Source organism: Protopterus annectens, chromosome 9.part0, assembly GCF_019279795.1.
Source record: "Protopterus annectens isolate FY-2018-M chromosome 9.part0, PAN1.0, whole genome shotgun sequence".
Classification (NCBI taxonomy): Eukaryota; Metazoa; Chordata; order Ceratodontiformes; family Protopteridae; genus Protopterus; species Protopterus annectens.
This window is the reverse complement of record NC_056743.1, coordinates 1,353,343,876-1,353,363,702: the sequence shown is the minus strand read 5'-3', so window position 1 is coordinate 1,353,363,702 and position 19,827 is coordinate 1,353,343,876. Positions and strand designations below refer to the sequence as shown.

At 46.0% G+C, this 19,827-nt stretch overlaps 1 protein-coding gene across 1 annotated transcript in view; it reads right to left on the bottom strand.

Annotated features, from left to right (window-relative positions):
• ADAM9 (ADAM metallopeptidase domain 9) overlaps window positions 1–19,827 on the bottom strand; it is a gene marked incomplete in the record, with an annotated part of 1,887,510 nt that overhangs the window by 218,893 nt on the left and 1,648,790 nt on the right. Inside the window, 1 exon segment of the mRNA XM_044084336.1 lies at window positions 5,879–5,902. Within this exon segment, the coding sequence (XP_043940271.1) occupies window positions 5,879–5,902 (24 nt within the window).

The window sequence follows — 19,827 nt, the reverse complement described above, 5'->3', positions numbered from 1 at the left end:
CATGTGGCCCACGCATCCATTTTTTAGACACAGATTTAGATTTTGGCCTTAGTTTTGAAGATGGCATCGGTCTAATATACAAATCTGTAGGCCTGAAAACACCCTCAGTAGCCGGTGCCTGCACAGTGGCTCCAAACCCATCTAAGGTAGAGACATCCACGGGTTCCATAACTGAAGCATCTCGCAACATACCGGACTCCGAATGGGTCTCACTAGAGGCCTGCGAATCAGAAGTAGCGGGTATCGGGGGCTGCGAAAGCACCTCACTGAGTACTGGCAAACCAGCGACTGGTTTAGTAGAAGTGTTGTCATCGGTTATGGACCTCGACGGTCTATCTCTGGCTTTTTCTTTGCGTTTTTTAGGTATTCCAGTAGTCGGATTGCTAACCGACGACATTTCTGGATAATTAAATCTTGAGCCAAAATATTTAGAAGCAGAAATATACTGACGTTTAATTGCGCGTTGATTAAATTTAGCACAAAACTGACAGCAAGGCACGCTGTGGTCAGGGCCTAGGCAAGGAATACAGTACAAATGAAAATCCTTTTGAGGTATTTGCTTCCCACAAGTAATGCAATTATCAACTGTTACTGACATCAGTAAGGAGCAAGAAAAAGTTTCCCCAACGGGGTACTTAGCTTTTAGTTGAAGACTTTGGTTCTGAAACTCGAAAACGAAAATTTCAGGAGTCGGCCAAGTATGACTGAGTCATTGTACATGCTGGTGTGAATGACCTGAGACGTACCTCCCTGGACTACATGAAAAGAGGCATAGAGGAGCTCTCTGATCATGTAGCCCAGGCTGGTATGACCCTAACCTTGAGCAGCATCTTACCCTCACCTAGAATGATGCCACAGTACAAAGACAAACTGATCGATTTTAACAATTGGCTAAAATGTTGGTGTCATTCAAAGGGGATCCAGTATCTATCAGCCTGGGATGACATGCTCGACAAGCCACATTGCTTCGCTAAGGACGGCTTGCACCTGTCACCACTGGGCTTTCAGATATTGGCAAAGGCTCTTGCCACCCCCATAGTGCCTTTTTTAGGCAAGGCTCAAAAGTCAAACCCACCCCCATAGACAGCACAAGGAACAAGAAACTAAGGGTAATGCTGCTAAACGCCAGAAGTCTTAACCTCAAGATGCACGCACTGGAAGCTCTCCTCAGTATGGAGAACATTGATATCTGTGCAGTGACAGAAACCTGGTTCAAGGCTCCAGAGAGCACCTCAGCACTACCAGGCTATACCTCATATCATGCTTTTCTGCCTCAAAACCCGGACCGAACCACAAAAGGAGGGGGAGTTTCCATATTTATCAAGGATATCCACACCTCCACGTTAGTGGCATTGCACCAAGTATCGGAGACCATCCATGTGCAACTAACAGTGGGCAAGACTGCTTTTCAGTTTATAGCATCCTACAGACCACCCTCTCAAAGTCAGGAATCCCACTCGGCTTTCCTGAAAAAATTGGAGAACATGAAGATCTCTCTGAACACCATTATATTGGGCGACTTCAACTACCCAAACATTGACTGGGAACACTACTCATGCCCCAGCACCTTAGCCCAAAGGTTCCTGGAAATTATAAACTCAAATGCTATGGAACAACTAGTCACCACTCCCACAAGAGGGGACAACATACTAGACCTGATCATTACCAACATGGGGACTCTATGCTCCACACCAGAAGTATATCCCTCATTGGTAAGATCAGACCATAAACTAATTTCACTGGATGTCCACATCCCGACCCCACCCCCAGCCCAGAAAACCACAGTGAAAAATTTCTCAAAAGCGATCTTCTCACTTCTCAAAACTGAAGTGGAATCCTTCAAAGCCCCAGGGCCAGTGGAAACTATGACCCAAACTGCAGAATCCTATATAAACGCATTCTACGGACATCTCCAGGAATGCATGGATCATGCTATCCCAAACAAAACCAAGACCCAATCATCCAAAGGCAGACGTCCAGTCTGGTGTACCCCTGCCATAAATAAACTGTACAACAGAAGGAGGAAGCTACTACATGACAGAGCAAAATCCCTAATAGGGAAGGCATCTCTGATCAGTACTAGCAAAAAATTACGATCCCTCAAAATCCTCGAAGGCCAGCTTCGAGAGAAAAATTGCACAGGACACCAAAGACAATCATAAGGCTTTTTTCAGTTATGTTAGAAACCTGGGATGCAACTCCCAGACTTGTTCTGAGTTGATTCTAAACAACAAAAAATACACTGAACCCACAGACATCGCCAATATCCTGGCATACAGGTTCAGTGCAAACTCCCCCCCCGCCTCCCCCCCAAAAGAGCAAGTATCTATCCCGGCAGAGGGCTGCCTCCCAAACATCTCTGATGCTCAGGTGAAGGCTGCCCTCTCCAAAGCAAAAAACACTGCTTCCATGGGACCAGATGGCGTCCCAGGTTGCGACCAACATGAACTCCAAGAGGAACTAATCCCTCAAATAAAACAGCTACACAATCTCAGCCTCACTACAGGATATGTGCCCACAGAATGGCGTACAGAAACAGTGGTCCCACTCCACAATGGTGGAGCCACTACGGACCCTGGAAGCTATCGCCCCATAAGCCTGACTAGCTTAGTCTGCAAGGCTATGGAGAGGATCATCATGGAGCTCATAAACAAAGACATTGGGGACCTACAGACACTAGATCCTACCCAGTTCGGCTTTGTCAAGGGCAGATCCTGCCTTTTGAACCTGGTTGACTTCTTCGAAACAGTCACCAAAGCCATAGATGATGGGAAGGTAGTCCACACAGCCTATCGGGACCTTGCAAAGGCATTTGATACAATACCCCACTCGGGCATCATAGATAAGCTAATCCAGCTTAAATATAAACCCCTATGTCACAAGATGGGTTGCAAACTGGCTCAAAGACAGAACCCACAGAGTGAGAGTTGCTGGAGCCATGTCAGACTCGAAACCGGTCACAAGTGGCGTCCCACAGAGTTCTGTCCTGGGACCACTCTTGTTCGGTATATACTTTTCCGAGGTACAGGCAAACGGGGGAGGACTATGGCAAACTGGGTGCCATAATCAACTCTCCAGCTGACACAAACATCCTTCAAAAAGGTCTCACAGAGACAGTTAACTGGTGCCAGCGCAATGGTTTAAAGCTAAATGCCAAAAAATGTATAGTCATACCCTTTGGCAAAAACAATGTGCCCACAAATTACCACATAGGCAGAAACCCATTAAATACAGAGAAAGTTATTAGGGACCTGGGGACCCAAGTTGATAGCAATCTCTCCTTTGAAAACCACATTGCCAAAGTGGTTAGAAAGACCTTCTACATAGCCCACCTCATCATGAAGGGTTTCACATCTAGATCAAGAGAGGTAATCGTACCCCTTTATTCATCCCTCATCAGGCCCATCATAGAATACAATGCCCCTTTTGGGATGTACCTTACCCGACACCTGCAGCAATTAGAAAGACCCCAAAAGTATCTCACCAAGAGGATCAAGGGTCTCAAACAGATGCCATATGCTGCTCGGTTAAAAAAACTCCAGCTCTACTCAGCTGCATACCGCCTACTTCGAGGCGATCTATGCCTGACATACAAAGCTATGTCAAATCCATAATTAATGGACATGCTCCACCTCAGTAAATCTAAATCCCTTAGAGCCACACGCTCGAGGGACTTGAACCTCAGCACAGAAATAAACAGAACTTGCTGGAGGGACAGGTTCACAACCCAGAGGCTCCCTTTGCACTGGAATAGAATTCCAGTTCATGTGAGGCAGAGCACCTCACTGAATCTCTTCAAGAAGAATCTCGATAGGTGGATGGGGGATCGTAGGTTTGTCCCAGGGATTACTCCCGTGTCACTATTAGACAGAGGCACAGTAAACTAAACCTTAAAAAGGGCACAGTATACTCAAATCAAGGGGTGGCGTAAGCCATACAGAATTGGGCTAGGCTTATAATTGCCCCAGGGCAGATAGCCTAGTATGAACCTATGAACCTATTTAGTTTTGCAGGTGGTGCAGAGGGTTAACACTGTGAATTGCAATTCCTGTGGAACAGGGTTTGATTCTCTTAGCCCTCATTTACTTACTGTTGGTCCTGAGCAAGTCAATTCAGACAGTGCTTGGGGGCAACTGTGAATTTGGACTAGGCACTTCAATGGTCCCCTGGACTGCAAGTCTAGTAACTATCTATGAACCTATGGGAAAAAAAATATTTATGACCAAAGATGTCCTGCTAGCACAGAGTATCCATGTTCAGGAACAAGTACCCATTTTTAGAATTTCAGATAATGTGGGAAATAACAAGCTCCTGTTACCCTCCTCTCTATCAAGCGTGGGGGTGGGGGCTGTCCTCTGTATGGCCACTGCCTGTGATGGGCACTAGTCATCACTGCCATGTAACTAAGAGGGGGAGGGATGAATGGAGAAAAAAGGCTCCCCCTTGACACTGTGTAATCTTGGTGAAGAAGGGACTTGGCAACCAAGAAAAACCATCTCTCATCAAATGGTAACACCAGGATGAACATGTTTATCACAAAACCAAACAACTCTGAAGATTTCAAGCACCAAAGGAGTAAACGGAAGGATAGCTGAATCCCCACACAAACATGACAAACAGCAATGTAAGATCGTAAAACTGAGTATGAAAAATGACACAGCTTAGGCCCCTACATCTTGCTGATAAAAAAGAGAATGACATTTCTCAGAAAAATAACAAGCATACAAACACATGCACAACCTCACAGCTCTCGTTTCATGTCTGGGATGATGTTTGAATGAATTCTCACAATACAAACTCAAATACCCCTATTGATTAGGAACACTGTACATGAAAACATTTTCCAGTAATATCTCCTTTCTGTTTATTCATATGCTCAGACAATATTTCAAAAGCTGCAGGTTCCATCCCATAGGAGGGAGTACTATGCACTGCTATGATTTAAATTACTGTGTCTATACAACTCAAGGATATTGTAAGTGTAAGAGGAAAAGGCTACCACTTAAAGAACAGCTCAATGACTTTTTTAAACTAAAAAGGTAGACCAACACATTTTGGGACAGAATAAGCTTCAGTTTGAGGATAAATGCCAGCACACAAACATCTTCCTTAAATGTTTGCTTTGTAGAGCTGTCAAATCAGTAGTGATTACTTAAAAATCAATGAATGTTACAACCACTACTTTTGTATATTTCAGTTTTACTTCCTGACTCAAAATGGTTAGCAAATGATTTGATGCAAAACAAACAGGTAACTGTTAACACAGTCTGACATTTAGCTCTGGACAGTTAAGGAGCTGTTTACTGTAACTGAAAAGTACAGGGTTTTATTTTGCCAAATACACTTGCATACCATGGGACTCTGGGCAGGTCACTTAGCCAGACAGAGTTCCTGTGTTGCCCCTCAAAATGGACACGTGGCCAGTGGACTTACCTGATTAACAAATGTATAAACAATATTTCACAATATTAACTTTCACTAATTTGTGGAATAATACACTGATAATTGCAAAAAACTTCTGAATGCTGGAAGATGCATTAGCAATTATTACAGATTTTGGCTAAATAATCACAGAAAAGTGAAAGCGAAAAGCACAAACAGTGGCAAAAACATGGCTATTAAGGAAGTCGAGGATTAGTCAGTAACCTAAAAGCCTGAAAAGGAGGCCAAGATGGAAAAAGACTGAATGGCCATGGATTTGCTCCTGTTCTCAGACGTAAAGTGTGGACAACTTAGCTTTTTATACACAGCAATGAAACAGTGAAGAAAGAGGATAAATATGCCAAGATACCATCCCGCTTATGCCCAAAAGCCATGCAGAAACGCAGAATAATTAAAAAAAAAGAAAAAAAAAAGTGTGTGTGTACATTACTGTTACCTTATTTGCTGGCAGTAACATGACCTGGTTTATTATAGGGGAAAAAACAAAAAAAAAACTCATCAGGTTTCTGTCAAAGTCCTTCATATAAAATACTGCACAGCCACTGATAATATTAATTCTACATGTTTATATTTGTTTAAAAATATTTACTAAGAAACTACTGGAAATTTATTAATTAAAATAAATACTTAAACAAAATTCCAAATCAAATCCATTTTTAAGTAATCCTCAAAATCTGACAGTCAACACGTATGTGTTCAGATAAATTCCAGTTTTGACTACCAAGCTGTTAAACATAGAGAATATATAAAGCACTGAAACAGTTCACTAACCACATTAAAGGAATAGAGTCTAGTGCATGCCCCTTTTATGAACTTCAACAAACAATGGTACTTTTGCGAGAGACAGAAACTACTTTAATAAAAGTAGTCAAACATTAAAACCTGAGTAAACACACCAGTGCACTCGTGGACGAGTGCTACCATTGGATGGCGGCTTGGTAGGCTAAATGTCTGTCCCCAAAATGCCTATGCAATGCTGCTCCTCTGCAAAGGGACTGTGGCAGTTATGTGTCCTACTCTGCTCTTCCCTCCCCATAAAACAGGCATACTCATCCTCCGCCAACAACTCCATTAATGACCCAAGAAGCTAAATGAACTTAGGAAGCCTTGACCATAGTCAGGACTTTATCATTCTATACCGCCAGTGCCAACCTAAAACAAACGGCTCTTCAAGACAGAAGATGGGCTCATCTACAATCAGCCAGCTCTACTCTCCACATCAAAAATATCCTGATATCAGAGAGTTTAAAACTGGAAAGGTTTATAGGATGAGTGATAATGATACTTACTAAACAAAAAGGGTACTTTTATGCACTCGTAAGCGAACATTATGTACACACCATAATGACAGTTCCGTGTTTTCTGTCTCAGTCTGGTTCAACCTGTGAGCTTCAGATCCAACACCAGATGATTCTAAAGCTTTTCAGCTCAACTTGGCTCTGCCTCCCTTACCCATATCTCCCTGCTCCTCCATCAACTCTCCCCAGATCGAGTTTGCCCCCCCATATTAGTTGAATGGTGCAACATATCCAACTACTCCCCGTTTCCTGCATAAATACAAGTCAACACTATGGGAAAAAAATGAGACTAAGTGAGCATAAAGAAGAGCCCCTGCTGCCTGGCCATCACAAATGGAAGACTTGCCAAAACAACATGAAGATCAAAGGCAGGAGGGCGGGAAGGGTGAACCAGAAGGAGACAGAAAAATATGGATCTTTTGTTATGGTGAGTACATAACTTTCGTATCTGATGTTATCTGCTCCGACTGTAGTCAACCTGTCGGACAAGAGTTCCCAGATATGACAATTCTTAGGGAGCAGCTAAACAAGGATATTCTGCAAAACAGTAGAATCAAAAGAAGCTCTGGACAGAATGTTCAGCTTATAATCAAACACACAGGGATGATGGCCCAACCAAGTAGATGCAACACACATCATCCATAGGTACTCTAGAAATAAAAGATGTAGAAGTAGCTACAGCTCTAGTTGAATGGCCTCTAGGCTTTCATGAAAGAGACTTGCCTCTCAGAGAATATGCAAACAAAATACAATATGACAAACACTTGGCTAGAGTTACTTTAGACACAGTTAAGTCCAGCCTGGATTTTGAGATTGAAATGAACAAGTGGGTTAGATTTTCTAAAGAATTTGGTACGGTCAAGATAAAATGAGAAGTTATGTACCTACCATAACGTTCCATGTTAGTTGTCTTCTACTCGCCTTCTTTCTTGCTGGATGGGTTCGGAGCCGATCCTCGGCTCCGACTTGGCCTATACTAAAGCTCGAGAGCTATTTTTACCGGCTCGAGGCTACCCTGTATCCCACAATGCTAGGCGCTAACTACCCAGATCTCGTTTGATAGCTAACACCATAGCAGTTCTGATCTCAGAACAAAGGAGAAAGAGGAATACCTATATATAGAACATACCAAGAAAAGGCAGCCATGGGAGTCCAAGCTGGGATGAAAGATGACCCAGAAGGATCCTTTCGGTCTGTCCAGGCTAGGGGGTTGGAGGGTGGGACGCAAGAAAGAAGGCGAGAAGAAGACAACTAACATGGAACGTTATGGTAGGTACATAACTTCTCAATGTTAAGTTGTCAATCTCGCCTTCATTCTTGCTGGATGGGACCGTATCCCTAGCACCTCAACCCTGGGTGGCTCATCGGAACAGACTCTTGAGGACGGTGGAACCAAAGTTAGCTCGGCTTCTGGAGGCCATGTCCAGTTTGTAATGAGAAATAAAGGTATGAGGAGAGGCCCATGTGGCTGCCGCACAAATGGAGTCTATAGGCAACCTAGCCTGAAAGGCTATTGTCATAGCTAAGGCTCTAGTTGAGTGGGCTCTAGGTTTTGAAGGAAGTTCTTGACGCCTCTGTTCATAGATGAAAGTAATCACAGAGGCCAACCATCTAGAAAGAGTTCCTTTGGAAACTGGAAGGCCTTTCTTCCCTTCCGCATAAGACAGGAACAGCAACTCAGATTTCCTAACTTGCTTGGTTCTATCCAGGTACTAACGGAGTTGACGGTGCACATCCAAAAAATGCAACTTTTGTTCCGCTCTGTTGGAGTAATTAGGGAAGAAAACTGGGAGATCGATAGTCTGGTTTAGATTTGCCTCAGAAGATATCTTAGGTAAAAAGGATGGGTTAGTTCTGAGGGACACACTATCTTTATGGAAAACCAGATAAGGAGGACAAACGCAAAGGGCGTGAAGTTCTGAGACTCTCCTCGCCGAAGTTATGGCCACTAGAAATAGAGTTTTCCATGAGAGTAACTTCAAGGAACAGGAAGCCGCAGGTTCAAAGGGAGGGAGAATCAAAGAGGTTAAAACCAGATTCAAATCCCACTGTGGTGGGGGATCGCTGATCGGGGGCTTAAGTAAAAAGATAGCTTTAAGGAAGGCTTTATAAAGTTTAAGGGACATAACAGTGGAGTCCGACAAGCCAACATGAAAATTTGAAATGGCCGCTAACTGAACTTTGATAGTGGACGAAGAAGATCCTGATTGAAAAAGTTTGGCCAAGAAATGTAGGACTGACTGGATAGGTGCCGTGAAAGGATCCATGTTTCTAGTGTCTGCCCAGAAGGAAAAACGTTTCCATTTGCTAGCATAAATCCTCCTGGTAGAAGATTTGTGGGAAGCTAGAATGATGTCACGGACCGAATGGGAAATAAAGGGAAGCCTGGCTAAGGTTGGAAGTGGAGCAACCAAGCTGTGAGGTTGAGAGAGGGGAGGGACTGGTGCAGCTCGCCCGACTGATGGGTCAAGAGATCTGGGACTGGGTCCAGATGTCAGGGCTGCTCCAAGAGGTAACGATGCAGGAACGGAAACCAGATTTGTTGAGGCCAGTAAGGGGCAATGAGGATCATTGTGGATCTCAATGCGGTAGCTTTCTGAATCAACTGTGTGATTAATGGAAAGGGGGGAAAGCATACAGAAGACCCCGGGGCCAATTGTGGACTAGAGCATCTCTGGGGGGGTGGCCGGGAAGAGGGAAGACAGTGAAGAAGTCATGGCACTTGCTGTTTTGAGGTGTTGCGAAAAGATCGCAGCAAGGCTGACCCCATCTTCGGAAAATCATTTCCACTACTGACTGCTTGAGAGACCACTCATGCGGCATGAGAATGGCTCTGCTCAGCCTGTCTGCTATGACGTTGGACTTCCCGGGGATATGCATTGCTATAAGAAACCACTGAGAAGAGATCACCCACTGCCAAAGTCTGAGTGCTTCTCAACACAAGGGATAGGACTTGGTTCCGCCCTGCTTGTTGATGTACCACACTGCGGACATATTGTCCATCTGAACTGCAATAGTCCCGATGGGAAGAGAGTCCTGAAGGGCTTGCAACGCTAAAAGTACTGCTCTCATCTCCAGGACATTTATGTGCAAGTGGCACTCGAAAGGTTGCCATGTGCCCTGGACTGTCCTGCCCTGAAAATGCCCCCCTCCCCCCCGATCAGGGAGGCATCCGTTGTCACCGTAGCAACTGGGGGGGGGGGAGAACAAATGGTCTGCCCTGAATGATTTGAAGGGAGACCATCCGCCAAGAAAGGTGTTTCTTGCATGAATGGGTGACTAAAATGCTGTGTGACATTGGAAGCTCTTGAAAAGACCACTGGGAAAAGAGCATCCACTGAAGGATCCGCATGTGAAAGCGAGTAACGTAATGGCTGCTGCCATGAGACCTAAAGTCTTCAGCACAAACCTGGCCTGGATTCTGTTGCTCATGTGAACGTGTCCACGAATATCTGAAATTCTCTGTGTGGTTAGTTTTGCGGACAGTTCGGCTGTGTCTAATATGGCACCTATGAAAGTAATAGACTGACAAGGCGACAAGGCAGACTTTTCAAAATTTATGGAGATACCTAGCTCTTTGCAAGTTTGAATGGTGTAATCTCTGGACTGAAGAAGTTGACGCCTGGTGGTGGTGGTAAGGAGCCAGTCGTCCAGATATGGAAACACCTGGAATCCTTGAAGTCTCAGATGAGCCGTGACCACTGCCATGCATTTGGTGAACACTCGGGGGACTGCAGTGAGACCAAAGGGCAGGGCCCTGAACTGGTAGTGACTGGCCCCCAGCCGGAAGCGGAGAAACCTCCTGGAGCGCCTGTGCATCTTGATGTGGTAGTACACATCCTGAAGGTCTATAGAGCACATCCAATTGTCCTGACCCAAAAAGGGTAGAATGGACTGTAGCGTGACCATCCGGAACTTCGTTCTTTGGACAGACCTGTTCAGCCTGCTGAGATCCAAAATTGGTCTCCAGTCCCTTGACTTTTTTGGTACCAAAAAGAACTTGAAGTAGATTCTGGATCCTTGCTGGTCTGCTGGGACTGGTTGGATGACTCTTTCTTAGCAGTTTTGAGATTTCTAATACTGCTTGTTCCCTTAGACCAGGTGGAACATCTGGAAGGGGCCTTTTTGGCTGTGTTGGGGTGTGGGCAAAGGGAATTTCGTAACCCTCGGATATGATCGACCATACCTGTCTGTCTTGGGTGAGGGAAAGCCAGGCTTCTGGGTACAGTGATAATCTTCCCCCGACTGCCTCTGAAGGCGGACAGTCGGGCAGCTTCTCAGGTATGCTGGAAGGGCTGGCCAGAGACAGCTTCTCTGCTACCCTGATTCTGCGGACCCCCTCTGCCCCTAGGGTGGCATCAGTTATTGTTCCCCCCTGCCTCTAGAGGGGGAACTCACCTCTTGCGTCAGGCGCGACTCCCTGTGGTTTGCGAAACCACATTTTTCCACCCTTCTGACCCTTAGGGTATGGTCTAGACGAGGTGGAAAAACGGACTCCCACGGCAGAGAGAGTCTTGCCATCTTGTTCACATCTGGTCAAAGTATCCTTCACCTGAGGTCCAAACAATGCCGAACCATCAAAGGGGGAGTTAGTGAAGGACGCCTTGAAGGGGTCAGCAAAGTTACAAAGCCGCATCCAGGCATGACGCCTTAAGGCCACGCCTGTGCCTACAGCCCTACTCGCCCCATCGGCCGCATAGGAAATAAGCCGCATGGAGGAGTTAACAATCGAGTTCAGGGTTGCCAGCTGGGAGTTGATTTTGTCTTGAGACCCCGCAGCTGTTGGATCCTGTAAAGTATCACCCATTTCTTTGAGCATGTCTCTTTGAAGGCGGGTGAAATGACACAAGTAATTCAGCGACCGCATGGTAAAGGTCAATGAAGAAAACATCTGCTTGCCATACCTATCCGTAGTCCTAGATTCCTTATTAGGAGGATGGATCGGTACTGAAGGATCAGCCAGTTCCTTCTTAGTGGTTGCCGCCACCACCATAGCATCAACAGGAACACCCTTGGTTAAAAACTGCTTATCAGAAGGGGCTGTGACAAATTTTGAAGGCCTCCGTGAGGTAGGTTCCATCGTGTCAGGGGCCGTCCATGCCTTCCGCGCCACCACTTCCATGGGGGGGGGTCAAAGGGCGGAGACACCCAGGAAGTGGAAGGGCGAGAACCAAAAGCCTCTAGGTAAACCGACTCATCCTCGGAAGGATTGAGGGTAGACCAGTTCCCCCTCTGCTTGAGGATCTCAAGGATGTCAGAAAAGGAGACATCCTCAGAGGGGGACCGTGGGGACCCTTCCGACTCATCCAAGTCGGTATCAGATGTGACGGACTCAGGAGAGTCCACATGCTTCCTTTTGCATTTCCTTTTCTGAGGGGGCTCCCCTGACGGATCAGGGAAGGCCTCAGAAGAGGAGGATGCTCCCAATGGGGGCACCTGAGGCGTAGGATCTCTGCAGTCAGGGTCGAGAGGATGGGTAGAGACCGTAGCCGGCACAACAGTGGGAAGAGCTGAGGGAGCTGACCATGGAGCAGGCACAGGGGGCCAGCACACTCCTCATGACCTCAAAAGCACCCCCATCAGGCAGGGAAGAAGGTCCCTGCTCCGAAGAGATAAGGACCCCTTCCAGCACCGAGAGGGATGGCTCCGAGGCCGATGTCGGGGCCGAACTCACCTGCGCCGAGGCTCCGAAAGGGAGAACGGGGTCGGACAAGGGTCCGATGCCACTCGCCCCCTCTAAGCCAACGAGGGAGTCCTGGTGCCTGGATCCCTCCAAGGATGGAACCATGGAAGAAATCGGAGCTGACGACGGAGCCGAAAGGTGTGGTATCGGCTCCGACGTGTCGACGGTCCCGGCTCCCACGAACTCCGGCTCCGAGCTCAGAGAAAAAGTTGGAGGAGGAATCGACGATGGAATGGGGATAGCCGCTGTCTGATGAGAAGGGCTCTGATGCATCTGGGCCAGTGCCTGCGACTTAAGGAGTCTGCTAACCACCCTCTCGAGGTCATGTTCCGAAAGCCTGGAAGACCGAGAGGAATGGGACCGATGGCTCCGCTCTGAAAGCAAGGGAGATCTCGGAGCCGAATGGACTGACTCCAAAGGAGGAGACCTGGAGCGCTTACGGCTCGCAGTTGGTTCCGACACAACGATTGGAGCTGACTGAGTCTTGGGAGCATCGTAGGAGCACTAAGAGCACCACTGGTCAAAGGCTCTATTCGTGGAGCCGACGGTTTAGTGGGCTTCGAAGGTTTGCCCGACGAAGACTTGGTCGGGGAACCTTCGGGTTTCAACAAGCCTCGCAAGATAAGCTTGTTTCTGCGTTCCTGCAGGACTCTTGGACTGAATGCATGGCAGACAGAACAAGAGTCCTGCAGGTGCAGAGGACCCAGGCAATAAACACAATAAGTGTGACTGTCTGTCAGAGACATCTTCTGACAGCACGAGTCACACTTCTTGAAGCCTGAAACCCTGGAATCCTTAGACATCCTGACAGGGATGACAAGTCACACACACAACAAACACCCACACTCAAACTTACTTAGTCTAGTCACACACGCACACACACAGAGACTGAGACTATTTAGACTGACAAAATAAAGTAATTTAAACTAAATATAACTAAAAATTAAGCTACGAATTAAACTAAAAATTAGCCCAAAGGCCTAGTAATCTACGGAGTGGGGGTAGGTAACGAGAAGAAGATAGAAACAAACCTGAAAGGGAACTATCTAAGGTGGGGATACACTAGAGGGGTGAACAGGATCTAACAGTAAAACTACTACTGAAAAAGGGCAAGAAAAAACCTTACCAGAAAGATTTTTACAAATCTAACCTGAGAGCCGGCAAAAACGCAACCTCGCAGCTGAAGCGGCAAACGAGATCTGGGTAGTTAGCGCCTAGCATTGTGGGATACAGGGTAGCCTCGAGCCGGTAAAAATAGTTCTCGAGCTTTAGTATAGGCTGAGTCAGAGCCGAGGATCGGCTCCGAACCCATCCAGCAAGAATGAAGGCGAGATTGGCAACTTAACATCCGTAGTTACCTATCCATGTCCAAACATTACAGAAGATATTCATCTTTGTTGAAAAAATTGGGACAGAACACAGGAAAATAAATGCAACTATAAAGGTTATTCTTTGAAGCTACCTTAGGTAAAAAGGAAAGATTTTCTATGAAGAGACAGAAGAAGTGGAGAAGAATCAAGTGCTTGCAATTCTGAAACCCTTTTGGCAAAGGTAAACACTACCAAAAATAAAGTTTTCCAGGATAAAAGCTTCAGATCCGAGGAAGCTGTAAGCTCAAAGGGGTGATAAGTCACGATCTGAAGAATAAATGTCAGATCCCATGTAGGCATTGGATCCCATACTGGAGCATGAACAAGAAAGGCACCTTTCAAAAAGGCCCTGGGAATCTTGAGAGAAGCCAATTCATATTACCTCTGCCAATATGAAAGTCTGAAATGACCGCTAACTGAACCTTGATAGTAGAAAAGCTGGAGCCTGAACAGAACAGCTCAGCTAGAAAATCCAAAACTGACTACAAGAGGGCTGAGAAGCGATAAAGCCCCCAAATCTCTACCATTTATTGGTGTACACCACCACCTTCAAAAACTTGGTATTCCTGGCCATCACAAAGTGGAAGAACTATGTGGTCAAATTGAGAGACTGAAGATTGGGTGGATCTAGCCTGGCTGGATGAGAGACAAGATCCAGAAAGGGATCCAACTCCCAAGGGATTGTTTCAGAAGAGGCCACAAGAAGGAAAAGTACCCCTGGCAATGACTATCACAGAAGCTCTGCAATGGGTTGCTTTCTGAAGAAACTTCACTATGAGGGGAACTGAAGGATAAGAGTAAAGGAGACCCAGAGGCCAAGCAAACTTCAGAGCATCCCTGGGTGCCTGTCCCGAAGGAGGAACAAGGGCATAATGTCACACTTGGTGTTGGAGAGGGACGCAAACAGGCTGCAACATGGAATGCCCCAGTGCCAAAAAATCCCAGCTGCCACCACCGGATTTAGGAACCACTAGAGAGCAACAGAATACTCCTGCTGAGACTGTCAGCCAGAATGCTGGATTCCCCTGGGATATGGATTGCCACCAGAAACCGCTGACAGCAGACTGCCCACTGCCAGACCCTCACAACCTCTCGAAAAAAAAAAGGTAAAAGTGTGCTCCCCCATGTTTGCTGAGGTAGCAGACTACTGAAATGTTGTCCATCTGAACCGCAATCACACTCCCGGGGAGAATGTCCTGAAAAGTCTGCAATGCTTCTGAGGACCACTCTCATCTCCAGAATGTGAATGAGAGCCTAAATAGAAGACAAGGACCCTTGAACAGCTCTCCCTTCAAAATGCCCACCCCAGCCTAAAAAGGAAGCATCCGTGATGACCATGGCTGAAGGAGAAGGAATTACAAAATGTCCTTCCTGTAGTAATAATAGAGACTGTAACCCCCACTAAATCTGCTCGTGACACACACACATCAGTCGTATCCAGAAATCCAAAGGATGGGTAAGGGGTGACCACTACACAGAGTCATTGTCCATTGCAGTGCTCGCATATGATACCTGGCCAGAGAGGGACCAGCCCTAGTGATGCTGCCATGTGACCCAAAAGCTTTAGAAGTGCATGACCCAGAGGGTTTGGAATTGCAAGAACTGACAATGTAGGAGTCCTAAGAACAGAACTCTGGAGGACAGGAGCCTGGTGATCTGATGGGCTGTGTCCAAATGACACCTTATGAACTCTAAGACTTGTGCAAGATGAAGGCTATTTTTGGGATAACTGACTGTGATGCCTATATTTTCACATAATTGGAGCAAGGAATTGCTGGCCAGTATCAATGAGGCCTTTGTGGGAGCAGTGAGAAGCCAATCATCCAGGTACTAAAAAAATATGAAACCCCTGCAGCTGGAGAAAGGCAGCAACTACCACCATGAACTTCATAACCACCCATGGAAGCAGTGGTGAAACCAAATGGCACAGTCCTGAACTGATACTGAAATAACTGGCCCCCAACCGAAGCGAAGGAACCTCTGAGAACTCGGATGAAGCTTTATGTGATGGGTAGGTGTTCCTGAGGTCTATCGAGCACATCCAGCCGTCTTCCTCAAAACAGGCAATATGGACTGCACCGTGACCATACAGAACTTGTTTTTTTTATTAAATGATTCAGCTTGCTTAGGTCTAAGATAGGTCTGAGGTCCTTTGTTACCACACACTACCTAGTTACCTATCAAAAACACACACAAGCCTAGCACTATAATAAAAAGGGATAACGGAATAGGAAATCTCAAAATTCCTAGTGAAAAATTAAATAGAAAAATATGAAAAAAGTGCAGAGCCAAGGATCAAACTGTAGACTATGAATGGCAGCAAAAGTACAGTTTTGTACCTACCATAAATGTAGATGTTTGAGTGTTCACCCTGCTGCAGTCATCACACTTGGGTTATCCTGTCGTCAGGCGGTCCCGCAGTCGGACGGATTTCCAAAGTCTTGGTCCGACGTCGGTTGCTGTCGCCTCATCCCAGACATCAGTGCGCCAGGGGTATATATATTGCAACCGACGCCATTTTCTTCAGTTTTTCTTGCCCCAGATGTCAGGTGATCCAAATTAGTACCAAAAGGTGTGAACACTGTACAGACACAAAAACCCCTTCAGCTATAAGCAAATACATCAGTAAGGCATAGCAAAGATTTAGCCAGTAGATCAGAGGGGTTGGAGGGAGGGTAACCTGGACTGCAGCAGGGTGAACACTCGAACATCTACATTTATGGTAGGTACAAAACTGTACTATGTTCATCGTGTGACCCTGCTGCAGTCATCACACTTGGGTTGAGTCCCAAAGCTAAGGTAGGGTGGAGGCATCATAGGTTAGTGGAGGCAATGAGGCCCTGCAGAACTGCAGTGGCGAAGCCTGCCCTGGACTTAGAGTAAAGAGGTAAGTGATAGTGTTTGGTGAAGGTGTGTACAGAACTCCAAGTTGCAGCTTCTAAAATTTCCTTGGTAGGAACCCCCCTGAGAAAGGCTGTAGAGGTAGCTGTTGCCCTGGTACAGTGGGATCTAATGGTAGGAGGAACTGGTTTCCCATGATGGGTATAGCAGAATCGTATGCAATGGCCTATCCATTTAGAAATGGTTTGCTTGGATATGGCCCTTCCTTGAGAAGCTGTAGCATAGGAAACAAAGAGTTGGTCAGTTTTTCTGAAAGCCTTAGTTTTATCCAAGTAGTAACGAAGCTGCCTGTGAATGTCCAAGGAGTGCAGGAGTCTCTCACCTTTGTTTTGTGGATTGGGGAAGAAAGTGGGTAGGTGGATGGTTTGATTTAAAGCTACACTGGAAACCACCTTAGGCATGAAGGAAGGGTTAGTTCGTAGAGAAACTCTGTCTTGATGAAAAATGACGAAAGGTTCCACTGCCATAAGTGCCTGTAATTCTGAGACTCTCCTAGCAGAAGTTATTGCCAGGAGCAGGGCAGTCTTCCAAGATAGGAACTGAAGGTCTGCAGAAAAAGCTGGTTCAAAGGGAGGTAGCATTAGTTTTTCCAGAACAAAGTTGAGGTCCCATGTTGGTGTAGGAGCTCTTCTAGGTGGTCTAATGTTTTTTGCCCCTCTGAGGAACTGCCTTAGGAGGGGATTTGAAAAGAAAGGTGGATTTGTGTCATAGTGAGCTGGAATAGCTGATGCATGGATCTTAATTGAGGAGAAGGAAAGTTCTTTATGCAACATCTCAGTTAAATACTGCAGAATGTGAGGCATATGAGGCTGAGTTGTGTCTTGGCCTTTAGCTTGGTTCCAAGCAGAAAACCTTTTCCATTTGTCCGAGTAAGCCTTCCTGGTGCTTGGCCTCCTGGCTTCTAAAATAACATCCAGTACTGCTTGTGAAAGAGGTGCAGGTTGGATACTTAATTGATTTGCCATGCAGCCAGGTTTAAGGTTTTGATCTGGCTGTGTAGAATCTGCTTGTTCTGCTGCGTGAGCAAATGAGGTATTTGAGGCAATATCCATGGTGGACTGTGAGCCATATTCTTCAGTAGCGGGTACCAGTGCTGGCATGGCCAGTCTGGGGCTATGAGAATCATTCGAGGTTTCTCCTTTTTGACCTTCAAAAGTATCTTTGTGAGAAGAGGTAATGGAGGAAAGGCATATGTTGTCAGGTTTTTCCAACTGAAGGAGAGAGCGTCCACTTTCCAAGCTTGATAGTGGAATGTCCTTGTACAAAGTTTTGTCAGTTGGTAGTTTTGATGACTGGCAAACAGGTCTACATTTGGTTAGGCCCCATCTTTGAGTTATCATTGTAAATATTTGTGGGTCTAGCTTCCACTCGTGGGGACCTTTGATGTTTCTGCTTAGGTCGTCTGCCAATGTGTTTTTCTGTCCTGGCAGGAATTGAGCTTGTAACTGGACTTGGTAGGCCAGAGCCGCGTTCCATAAGATTAGTGCTTGCCTGCAAAGAGGGTAGGAATGTGTGCCCCCTTGTTTGTTTATGTACCACATTACTGTGGTGTTGTCCGTCTTTATTGCAAGTTGTCCTGGCTGTAGTAGATTCTTGAAGGCTGTCAGAGCTTTCTGTACAGCTAGCATCTCTTTTTGGTTTATGTGCAGTTTTCTTTGTTCTGCAGTCCATAGGCCTTGAATGCATTGCCCTGCCATGTGTGCCCCCCAGGCATAATCTGAAGCATCTGTTGTGATAGTTTGCCTGGGTGGGGACAAGGTGAAAGGCTGACCCTTGTTGAGGTGACATGCCTGTGCCCACCACAGAAATTCCTGTTGAAGGCAGGGAATGAGAGATATCACTGTGTCCAAGCTGTGGCTGTGTTGAGACCATACGCTTTTTGGGTACCACTGTAATTTCCTCATATGCAGTTTTGCAAATGGTATTATCAGAATGCAAGATGCCATGAAGCCCAAAGCCTGCAGAATTTTTCTTGCAGTTAATTGGGTCTTTGTTGCCATTGTCTTGAAATATTGAGTCAGTTGTAATTGCTTGTCTGGTGTAAGATAAGCCTTCTGGGCCATTGTGTCCAAGCTGGCACCCAGGAATGTCATTTTTTGTGAGGGTACTAGTTTTGACTTCTTTTAGTTTACTGTGTACCCCAGACAATTTGGTAGATGCTTCACAAAAGCCAGATGTTGTAGGAGAATGTCTTTTCTTTCTGCTTGGATGAGGCAGTCGTCCAGGTATGGATATATTTGAATTCCTCTTTGTCTGCAGTATGCAATTACTGGTGCCAGACATTTTGTGAATGCTCTGGGCGCAGTAGATAAGCCAAAGGGCAATGCAGAGAATTGATAATGGGTTGAACCTGCAATGAAACGGAGGTATCTTCTGCAACTTTGTCTGATAGGGACATGCAGGTATGCCTCCTTGAGGTCCAACGTTACCAGCCATGCTTCCTTGCCCAACATGGGAAGTAGCTGCTGTAGTGTTGGCATCTTGAATTTGGGAACTTGTAGGTACGTGTTTAGAATTGAAAGGTCCAGAATTGGTCTCCAAGCATTTTCTTTTCTGGGTACTAGGAAGTGTCTTGAGTAAAATCCTTGGCCTTGCCCTTGAGTTGGTACCCTTTTAATGGCCCTCATGGCCATGAGAGCTGTAATTTGGTTTTGAGCCTCTGCCCTTTGATTTTGTGGCAGGTTTGGCATTCCTCTTTTTGTTGGCAAGGTGTGAAAGTGGAATCTGTATCCTCATAAAATTATGTCTAGGACCCATTTGACCTTTGTGACCATGTTCCAGTTGTCTGCAAACAGTGCTAGTTTTCCCCCCAGGGGGGCTGACAAAAGAGCTTTGTTTGGCCAGCTGAGGTGCAAGTCATTGAGTTTGCCTTCTGGTGGATTGAGACCTGTCTTCTCCTCCCTTCTGGGTTGGAGTGTCCCATTGGCGAGGTTTATACTGAGCTTGTGGTTGTCCTCTGCCCCTTGGGCGCCTGTATTTACCCCTCTGAGGCCTGTCAGTGGCTGGAAAGGAACATTTTTTTGTTGGCCAGTTTCTGCTGAAGCGAGGGGGTTGTACTTGTAGGAAATCTTTAACTGTCTGCATTGATTTTGCCTTATCTTCCATTTTCTTTAAAACTTCTTCTGCTTTAACA